This window comes from Eumetopias jubatus, unplaced genomic scaffold (genome assembly GCF_037043125.1).
Source record: "Eumetopias jubatus isolate StellerSeaLion01/CBP00866 unplaced genomic scaffold, mEumJub1_p1.0 scaffold_10, whole genome shotgun sequence".
Lineage (NCBI taxonomy): Eukaryota > Metazoa > Chordata > Mammalia > Carnivora > Otariidae > Eumetopias > Eumetopias jubatus.
The window spans coordinates 103,833,348-103,844,723 of record NW_028274816.1 but is presented as its reverse complement, the minus strand read 5'-3'; the positions used below and the strand labels follow the sequence as shown (position 1 = coordinate 103,844,723).

At 37.7% G+C, this 11,376-nt stretch overlaps 1 protein-coding gene across 1 annotated transcript; it reads left to right on the top strand.

Moving 5' to 3' along the window:
- The first annotated feature begins 338 nt into the window (after positions 1-338).
- ZPBP2 (zona pellucida binding protein 2) lies at positions 339-8,418 on the top strand. The gene is made up of 7 exons (XM_088027103.1): positions 339-387; positions 535-600; positions 1,693-1,818; positions 4,695-4,856; positions 6,524-6,606; positions 7,573-7,753; positions 8,324-8,418. The coding sequence occupies exons 1-7, from the start codon at positions 339-341 to the stop codon at positions 8,416-8,418; spliced, it is 762 nt and encodes a 253-aa protein (XP_087883229.1).
- The last annotated feature ends 2,958 nt before the right edge of the window (positions 8,419-11,376 follow it).

The window sequence follows — 11,376 nt, the reverse complement described above, 5'->3', positions numbered from 1 at the left end:
GGGGCTACTCAGAGAACTAAGTCACAGAGAGCGCGGGAAAATGGCGCCAGGCGCGAGGCACTCGCACGAGGGCATGCGCGTGCGCGCGAGGGGGCGGGGCGCTCGCCTCCTATGCTCGGACCCAGCACGCGCCCGCCCTGCCCCCGCGCGCGAGGCCCCAGAGCGCGCACGCGCTCTCCTGTGCGTCCGCTCCCGCTGTAGCGACGGACCAGTAGGGGAGCTGACCCCGGCGGTTTGCTCCGCTCTGTGGAGGAGAGATGGGGAGGCGCTGGGCCTGGGCAGAGGTAGGAAGGAGCCCGCCCCTCCACGCCTCCCGCGACGCTAGTCCCTGAGCCGTGATGCGAGCGTGGGTCCTACTCTCCGCGGTGCTCTGGTACCTCACTGGAGGTGGGACTCCTCCTGCCTGCCCCTCCCCTGCCCACCCGCCTCGCCCCCCCTTCCCAGTCCTGCCCCCTCCTCTTCGCTGCGCCCTGCCCCACTCTGAGCCCCCGCTCCTCTTCTACCTAAAAAGTTAATGGTTTCTTTCTTCCACAGTTGGATGGCAGCGTTCTTCTGAACGTACCGGGAAAGGCCTCATTTATGGCAAGCCGGGACACCCAGGTACTAAGGACCTCTTCACCCGCAGAGTCTTATCAGAAGAGCCGGGTGTGCAGTGGCCCTGCTTAATGTTCTTCCAGCGAAGGGAAAGGGAGAGAGAGTTCACTGAATGTCCGCCTGGTGCTTGGCACTCGCGTCATTTCATCCTTACAGCGACGCCTTAGTATATCACCTGGCCTAACGCCACACAGCTCGTAAAGAGCTAGGATTCAATCCAGATCTTTCTCTCATGCCACCTCACTTCCAGGTGTCTGTGCTGGTTTGCAATGTGCGAGGCCCACTCAGAGTGATTTCCAGGACTGCAGGTCCCTCTGTTTGGAGCTCCTACACATCCTTTAAGGCTCAGCTCAAAAGTCGTTTATCACTGTGATGACGCTTTCCCACACTCCCCAAGGAAGATTGGTAACGCGGCTAACTTTAGATAATTTGGGACCAGTTCACAGCATTTGTCATGTTTGGGATCGCTCCATGTTTGGAGCCCTTCCCCTTTTTCCTACCCCCCCAAATTGTGGGACGGTGTCTTCTTTGTAGGTTTAGGGCCTGGCATTCAGTAGACTTTAAAATCAATATCTTGTGGGACTGCGTTGGTTCTAAGTAGAGTATTGCTGCCTCTACCAGATCCGAAACACAGAATAGGTAACTGCAGAAAATCTTTCTAGTATGCCCCTGCATAAGCTTAATTATTGTTCCCAAAAGAGGACATTTATTGTTAAATATCAAGTTCCTCTTAGGGATGACAATGATTATCTTGAGAATAGTTTTGCAACCAATTTCGAATCCTTTTCTGATCTTTAAATCAGTTCCATTAACCCTTCAAAGAATTGTGATTCAAGTGAGTTCTGAATCTGTACATTAAAAGGAACTAAATATTTCATGTACATTTTTATAAACAAAAATATATCACAGAAAAAAATACTATCAGTCTAGAGTTTTAAAAACTTATAAGAAGAAATTTATATTAGCATTCTAAGTGTTACAATGATATGCTGATTTTTAAAATACTGAAATCCAAAAAGAACTACTCAGTGTGTGTTTGGGACAAAATGGAAGGAAGTGTATTTCTTAATTTAATTTTGCTTTATATTATTTTGTCAGTGAAAATATATGTAAAATTACATCACAGTAGCCCAATCCTTGCCTGTATGGATTTTAAACGTGCTAAAAAAGAAACAGTGGACCCCACCTACTTATGGATTGGGCCTAATGAAAAGCCATTAACAGGTAATTTATTTGATCTTAGCTATCTTCTTAAATGATAGGGACTTTTTTTTTTTTTAAAGAAAGTCACTGTCACTTACTGGGATGAACAAATTGAAATTTAATTTTAACTGTGGTTTCACCTGCTGCATACTTAGATACAGCAAATCGTGTTATATCTAGGTCTGTGCCTTATTTTCTATTTATGAAAAAAACTGAAGCAGTAATTTTTGTATCCTTCCCAGAGCTATATTAGTTCAAAAGTTTTTATAAAACCTAAAATTTGGGGCACCTGGGTGGCTCAGTCAGTTAAGTGTCTGCCTTCTGCTCAGGTCATGATCCGAGGGTCCCAGGTCAGGGAGCCTGCTTCTCCCTCTCCCTCTCCCCCTGCTTGTGCTCTCTCCCTCTCTCTTGTCAAATAAATAAATAAAATAAATAAATAAAATCTTAAATAAATCTGTCAAATAAATAAATCTTAAAAAAACAAAACAAAACAGGGGCGCCTGGGTGGCTCAGTCATTAAGCATCTGCCTTTGGCTCAGGTCATGGTCCCAGGGTCCTGGGATCGAGCCCTGCATCGGGCTCCCTGTTCAGTGGGAAGCCTGCTTCTCCCTCTCCCACGCCCCCTTGCTTGTGTTCCCTCTCTCACTGTCCCTCTCTGTCAAATAAATAAAGAAAATCTTTAAAAAACAAAACAAAAACAAAATTTATCTTTGTAGCATCTGTATTGGAGATGAAGTATCTAATATGTAATTTTTCATGATGTTAGTGTATTGGAATATTAGCATTATTAATTTCTGTCTTATGTGAGGAAATTGTGTAGTACTACAGAGCAGTGTAATCTCATTTACTAGATTACCAGCATAAACCGATTGAAATTAGAGGCCAACCCAGAAATGGACCCTCAACTCTATGGTCAACTAATCTTTGACAAAGCAGGAAAGAATGTCCAATGGAAAAAAGACAGTCTCTTCAACAAATGGTGTTGGGAAAATTGGATAGCCACATGCAAAAGAATGAAACTGGACCATTTCCTTACACCACACACAAAAATAGACTCCAAATGGTTGAAAGACCTAAACGTGAGACAGGAGTCCATCAAAATCCTAAAGGAGAACACAGGCAGCAACCTCTTCGACCTCAGCCGCAGCAACTTCTTTCTCGAAACATCGCCAAAGGCAAGGGAAGCAAGGGCAAAAATGAACTATTGGGATCTCATCAAGATATCTTTTGCACAGCAAAAGAAACAGTCAACAAAACCAAAGGACAACCAACAGAATGGGAGAAGATATTTGCAAATGACATATCAGATAAAGGGCTAGTATCCAAAATCTATAAAGAACTTAGCAAACTCAACACCCAAAGAACAAATAATCCAATCAAGAAATGGGCAGAAGACATCCAAATGGCCAACAGACACATGAAAAAGTGCTCAACATTGCTCGGCATCAGGGAAATCCAAATCAAAACCTCAATGAGATACCACCTCACACCAGTCAGAATGGCTAAAATTAACAAGTCAGGAAAGGACAGATGTTGGCGGGGTTGTGGAGAAAGGGGAACCCTCCTACAGTGTTGGTGGGAATGCAAGCTGGTGCAACCACTCTGGAAAACAGTATGGAGGTTCCTCAAAAAGTTGAAAATAGAGCTACCCTATGATCCAGGAATTGCACTACTGGGTATTTACCCCAAAGATACAAATGTAGGGATGTGGAGGGGTGCGTGCACCCCGATGTTTATAGCAGCAATGTCCAAAATAGCCAAACTGTGGAAAGAGCCAAGATGTCCATTGACAGATGAATGGATAAAGAAGATGTGGCATATATACACAATGGAATATTATGCAGCCATCAAAAGGAATGAGATCCTGCCATTTGCAACGACGTGGATGGAACTGGAGGGTGTTATGCTGAGTGAAATAAGTCAATCAGAGAAAGACATGTATCATATGACCTCACTGATATGAGGAATTCTTAATCTCAGGAAACAAACTGAGGGTTACTGGAGTGGTGGGGGGGTGGGAGGGATGGGGTGGCTGGGTGATAGACATTGGGGAGGGTATGTGCTATGGTGAGCACTGTGAATTGTGCAAGACTTGAATCACAGATCTGTACTTCTGAAACAAATAATGCAATATATGTTAAGAAAAAAAAAGATAGCAGGAGGGGAAGAATGAAGGGGAGTAAATCAGAGGGGGAGACAATCCATGAGAGATGATGGACTCTGAAAAACAAACTGAGGGTTCTAGAGGGGAGGGGGTGGGGGATGGTTAGCCTGGTGATGGGTATTAAAAAGGGCACGTTCTGTGTGGAGCACTGGGTGTTATGCACAAACAATGCATCATGGAACACTACATCAAGAACTAATGATGTAATGTATGGTGATTAACATAACAATAAAAAATAAAAAAACTAATGTATGGTGATTAACATAACAAAAAAATTTAAAGAAAAAAAATTAGAGGCCAAGAAATGAGTTAAAGAAAACCAAAATATATATGTATATATATGTATACATATATATATATTTTTTAAAGATCTTATTCATTTATTTGCCAGAGAGAGCACAAGCTGGGGGAGCAGCAGGCAGAGGGAGAAGCAGACTCCCCGCTGAGCAGGGAGCCTGATGCCAGGCTTAATCCCAGGACCCAGGCATCATGACCTGAGCCGAAGGCAGCTGCTTAACCAACTGAGCCACCCAGGCGTCCCCAAAATATATTTTAAAAGTGTACTTATGTGGTTTTCCATAGAGTAATAACAGAATTAAGATTTTTTTGAATTCTTGAAGTTCAATAGTTCATTAATTTTTAAAATTTTGTATTTATTTATAACCCCAAGTTTACTAAATAATGTCTGAATTGTTATATGTTAAATAACCAAGTAATTTCTATTTCTGTTTAGGAAATAATCAAATAAATATAACTAAAACAGGAAAGCTGATGATGGAAGATTTTCTGGAGGCTTTTTCTGGACTTTACACATGTACTCTTTCTTATAAGACTGTCAGAGCGGAAACTCAAGAAGAAACGATAGTAAAGCAGAGATATGACTTTATGATCTTTGGTAAGAACATGGGCACATTTTAACTTATACATTTAGTTTGGTTAAGAATTAAATGTATGGTCTCTTCATTTAGTGAATATGAGTCTGTTGTATACAATCATTATGACTTATGGAGTATTTTGGCGTATTTGACCGTGCAAACTCTTAAATTGATATCTAGATACTGTGTCCTAAATAATCCTCTTTCAGCCTCCCACTTCCCACCATCTGAACAATCTACTTTACCACAATTTTGCCAGCTCATTTAAAACTGATGTTTAATTCTATAAAAGCAAATTGATGATCCTTTTCACTGGACTGTGCTGACAGCAATGACACTTTCTGCAAATTAAACATTCGCCCATCTTATTTTTTTTATACTTTTAACTTATTTATATATATATCCAGCCATTTCTTCTCTTGTACTGAGTAGATAACATCAGATGAAAACAACCTTTTTTCATTAAAGTTATTAGTTTTGTATATTTTTTGAGGACAAACTGATAAAATATTTTATTAGATAAATTTCTATGCTGATTTGCAAGATTAATGAGATTTAATATTACGTTATTTGCAAATTGTTTAGTAACACAAAGCTAAGCACAATTATTTTTATTCTCATCATTTTTTAAAGCCTATCGGGAACCTGATTATTCATATCAGATGGCTGTACGTTTTACCACAAAGTCTTGTCAAGGAAGATACAATGACCTGCTTTTTAGAGTGCTGAAGAAAATCTTGGATAATTTAATCTCTGATTTGTCATGCCATGTCATAGAACCATCATATAAATGCCATTTTGTTAAAATTCCCAAACATGGCCTCATGCATGAGCTATTTATAGCCTTTCAAGGTAAAGAAAAAAAATTAACATTTCTTTAATGTGAGATATCTCACAAAATAGTAAGCCTTAAATATTTGTTAAGCACTAAAGTATATTGTTGGTTCTAGCCTGGTTAAGGTTTTAAAAATTAATATATTAATTATTTACTTTAAACAATGGTATATTGTTGCTTATCTTTTATTTTTTTACTTATTTTTTAAAGTAGGCTCCACGCTCAATGTGGGGCTTGAATTCGCAACTTTGACGTCAAGAGTTGCATGCTCTGCCGACTGAGCCAACCAAGCACCCCAGTATTGTTGCTTATCTTTTAGAAGTCAGTATCATTTCATAAATACTATCCAGCCAATATTTAATTTATGAATTCCTAAAAACTTAAATTGTGTTTTTGAAAAGAACCTATTAAAAGAGAGGAACCAGGGGCGCCTGGGTGGCTCAGTCGTTAAACGTCTGCCTTTGGCTCAGGTCATGATCCCAGGGTCCTGGGATCGAGCCCCGCATCCGGCTCCCCGCTCAGCGGGAAGCCTGCTTCTTCCTCTCCCACTCCCCCTGCTTGTGTTGCCTCTCTTGCTGTGTCTCTCTCTGTCAAATAAATAAATAAAATCTTAAAAAAAAAGAGAGAGGAACCAAACCAAATTGATTTCCATTCATTGTAGTTACTTTGATTAGCCCCCAGATGGAGTGAAATCATAACGTATAAATTATTCAAATTGTGCACTTTATTACTAGGATTAGATAGATTAAACACATGCATGCATACATACTGAATTCAGCATTCAAAGCTTTATTGGAATGGTTGGAACTTTTTAGAATTCTTTTGTGAAGATACCATTTTTTTCCTCTCCAGTTAATCCTTTTGCACCAGGGTGGAAAGGTGCATGCAATGATTTGGCTGACTGTGAAGATATCACTAATCATAATATCCTCCAGGTGAGAATTTCATTGTAGGGGGAAAGTATTTGAATAGTTAATAAAGATGTGTAAAAATTTTTGTAAATACTTCATCTTATTAATTTAAATGTTTCTTCAAAAATCGATTTCTCCATGTTGTGAATATTAATAACAGACATTCTAAGCAAGTAGATTTAAATTACTATTTTTAAAAATGTAAAGTATTGATATTTGATTTCAGTTTTTTAAGCAGAGATTGTGAGAGTCGGTTATATCAAGATGTTTTGGAATAATACATCTAGAATAATATATAGCTCCCCAGGTTAATAGTATGTATTTTTTCTATGATGGAAGGATGGGTCCCTGGTTTTTGTTTCCCAGATGGTAACTCAGTAGCAGCTTGAAGAACAGCCTCACAATCATGGAATCCTAGGTTAAACCAGTAGTTCTTCCAAAATTGTATCTCTGCTGGTCATAATTGTTGCTTTCCCCTCTGCCATTCTCAGAGGCTAAGGGCATGGTCTAAAAACTCCCTTTACTCTCCTGATCTAGTTCCTGAGCCCATTAATACCCTTAATATTGTGCATGGCTTATGGAAAGCACTCAGTTAATATTAGTTATTATTAAACTCTGTGTTCAAAAAATAAAAATAAAAATTATGTCATTGGTTTTTAATGCTGATTAGAGAACAGTTTTGGTTTCCATTTTGCTTGACTCTTTGGAATTAGAAATAATGAACTCTCAGTTATCCATACATGAAATAGACATGCTGCAAATAATTTAAACCTCCATTTAATTTTTCTTAACTATTATACATATGAATTGACAATAATTGATAAGGTCAAGGCTAGACAAATTTTAGTATTAACACACAACTTTTCAGGAATTCATCTGTTGGATAAAGCATGACATGTTTATACTATATTTCATTGCCTCTGATACAGGAGGATAAATTTGGTTCACAATTTAGTTATTGTACTTCTTTCTGGTATTTTAAAATCTTAGGCAAGAGATCGGATAGAAGAATTTTTCCGGAGCCAAGCATATATTTACTACCATGACTTTAATAAAACTATACCAGCTATGCATTTTGTGGACCACAGTTTTCAAGTAATACGTGTGGATAGCTGTCGTCCAGGCTTTGGAAAAAATGAAGGTCTACACAGTAATTGCGCTAGCTGTTGCGGTAATTATAAAATATAAATATTAACTATTTAGGTTATATAGTCAGAAGAATAGATTAGTAATTCCCTTAGGATAATTGAATATAGTGATTCTTTCACAATAAGTTATATTTAGTTAAAGGGAAGTAAAAATTCAAAGCCCAAATTTCTAAATATAATCATCCTCATGTGTATTAATTCTTCCTAATGCACTCTTCTGTTTTATAAAACATTTCTATAGTGTTCTGAGTTAAGCTGCTATGCTACAAAGGAAAACAACAGAATGGTCCTATCTAGAAAACCGAATTGCTTTTTCCTAGAAATAGGAACTCATAAATGGGGCACTGAAGAAGATACTGTAAAATGCTGATGTTAAAGGAAAAAATAGGATTCTAACTTTCTCCTACCTTTAAGATCATCAAATTACAGTGTTTCAAACTCATAAATAATCTTCCACAACTTAATTGGCTGAACATTACTCAGGATAGCATAGGTGTAGAAACAGTGTGATACTGAAGGCAAGATTTATATTACTGGTATAAAATACTTCTAACTGACATGATAGTAATCTACCCCATATTTTTCCTTTGCAGTGGTTTGTAGTCCTGGGACTTTTAGTCCTGATGTTGATGTTACTTGTCAGAGCTGCATTTCTGTCCACATTTATGGAGCTAAATCTTGCACATAAACTTCAAACAAAAATCATATTATGAAGACTAGAGGTGAAAGTATTGTTACTTGCTTGTGGAGGTGGGGAACATAGGATAATTTGTTCACGTCCCGGAGCATCAGAGATCCATTAAATAAGACCAGTAAGACCAAAACATTGGAAAACATACATTTTAGAAACTTTAAAATGATAGTTGACATGGCATTTCTAAGAAGGAATCTAATATCTCCAGTGGACAAAGGAAAGTGTATTAGTGGACGATTTTCAGTGAAATATGTTTTGCTGTTTACAAACTGAATCTGTTGCTCTGTACGTAAGCCTGTATTAAGGTCAAGAAGAGTGGCAAAGTTTAATATAATAAAAATTTTATACTTACCATATATTAATTTGTTTGAAATCACTCTGATATGATATAAGGCATATATATTACCTTTGTAATTAGAACCAAAAAAGTTGTTTCTTTTGGTCCCTTTGCTTTTAGTTTGTTTTTTAAATAATTAGTTTTAAAAGTGTAGTGTTAGATGGGGCACCTGGGTGGCTCAGTCGTTAAGCGTCTTCCTTCGGCTCAGGTCATGATCCCAGGGTCCTGGGATTGAGCCCCACATCAGGCTCCCTGCTCGGTGGGAAGCTTGCTTCTCCCTCTCCCACTCCCCCTGCTTGTGTTCCCTCTCTCGCTGTGTCTCTCTCTGTCAAATAAATAAATAAAATCTTTAAAAAAAAAGAAAAAGATTTATAGAATAATTGAGCAGATATTACATAGAGTTTCGTATACCCTCATCCCTCCCCAATTTCCCCTACTATTAACTTTTTGCATCAGTGTGATAAATTTGTTATAAGTAATGAACCAAAGTTGATACTATTATTAACTATAGTTCATAGTTTACATTAACGTTCCTTCTTTGTGTTATACAGTTGTATGGGTTTTGACAAATGCATAATGCCTTGTGTTTACCATTATAGTTTCATACAGAATAGTTGCACCACCCTAAAAATCACTTGTGCTTTACTTATTCATCTCTCCCTCTTGCTCCAGAACCCTTGACACTACTGATTTTTTTAATGTCTCTCTGGTTTTGCCTTTGCCAAAATGTCGTGTACTTGGAATTATACAGTATGTAGACTTTTCAGGCTGGCTTCTTTCACTTAGCAATATACATTTAAGGTTCCTCCATGTCTTTTTGTGACTTGATCATTTTTTATTGCTGAATAATATCCCATTGTATGGATGTATGAAGGCCATCTTGGTTGCTTCCAGTTTTTGGTGATTATGAATAAAGCTGCTGTAAACATTTGTGTGCAGGCTTTTGTGTGGACTTAAGTTTTCAACTCAATTGCATAAATATCTAGGAGCATGATTGCTGGATTGTATGGTAAGATTATGTTCAGTTTTGTAAGAAATTCCCAAATTGGTTCACCATTTTACATTCTCACCAGCAATGAATATGTTCTTGTTGCCTCTCATCCTTACCAGCTTTTGGTATTTTCAGTTTTTTGGATTTTGCCATTCTACTAGGTATATAGTAGAATTTCATTGTTGTTTTAATTTGAAATTCTCTAATGACATCTGATGCAGAACATCTTTCATATGTTTATTTGTATATCTTCTTTGGTTAGGTGTCCAGATCTTTGTTCATTTTTTATTGGATTGTTTATTCTCTTATTGCTGAGTTCTAAGAGTTCTTTGTATATTTTAGCTACAAATTCCTTCTCAGATAAATGTTTTACAAATATTTTCTCCCATTCTTTCTCTTCAGTCTCTTAACAGTGTCTTTCATCAAGTAGAAGTTTCTAATTTTAGTAAAGTCCAACTTACCAGGTTTTTTTTTCACAGATCATGCTTTTGGTGTCATAACTAGAAACTCTTCACCAAACCCACAGTCATCTAGATTTTCTCCTGTTATATTCTAGAAGTTAAATAGTTTCATGTTTTACATTTAAGTCTAACATTAATTAGTTTTTTGTGAAGAGTATAAGTTGTGTGTCTAGATTCATTTTTTTACATATGGATGTACAGTTCCAACATCATTTGTTGAAAAGACTACCTTTCCTCCATTGAATTGCCTTTGCCCCTTTGTCAATGATCAGTTGACTATATTTGTGTGAGTCTATGGGTTCTCTATTCTGCTCCATTTATCAATTTGTCTATCCTTTCATTAATACCTTGGTGTCTTGATTGCTGTATAGTAAATCTTAAATTTGGTTAGTATCAGTCCTCTTTGTTCTTCTTTAGTATTGTGTTATTCTGGATCTTTGGCTTTCCATATAAACTTTAGAATCAGTGTGTTGATAACCACCAAATAACTTGCTGGGAGTTTGGTTGGAATTGCATTAAATCTATAGGTTGCACTGGGGAAAATTGACATCTTAAATATATCAAGTCTTCCTATCTAGGAACATGGAATAGCTCTCTGTTTATTTAAATTTTCTTTGATTTATTTAATCAGAGTTTTGTAGTTCTCCTCACATAGATCTTGTACATATTTTCTTAGATTTATGTCGAAATATTTAAAGTTTTTGATGCAAATATAAATTACATTGTGTTTTTTAAATTTCAAATTCCAGATGTTCATTGCTGGTATTTAGGAAGGCAATTGGCTTTTGCATATTAACCTCATATCCTGTGATCTTACTGTAATTGCTTAATTCCAAGATGTTTTTTTGTTGATTCTTTGGGATTTTCTTTTTAAAAAAAAAAAAGGTTTATTTATTTGTGAGGGAGAGAGAAAAAGCATGCATGGGCATGTGCACACATGTGTGCATGGGGGAAGGGCAGAGGGAGAGGGAGAGAGAATCCTAAGCAGACTCTGCGGTGAGCCTGGAGCCTGATTCCAGGCTCCATTCCGTGACCCCAAGGTTACAACTGGAGTGGAAACCGCCTGGAGTGGAAACCAAAAGTCAGACACTCAACAGACTGCCCTACCCAGGTGCCCTGATTCTTTGGGATTTTCTACATAAACAATCAAGTTATCTACAAAC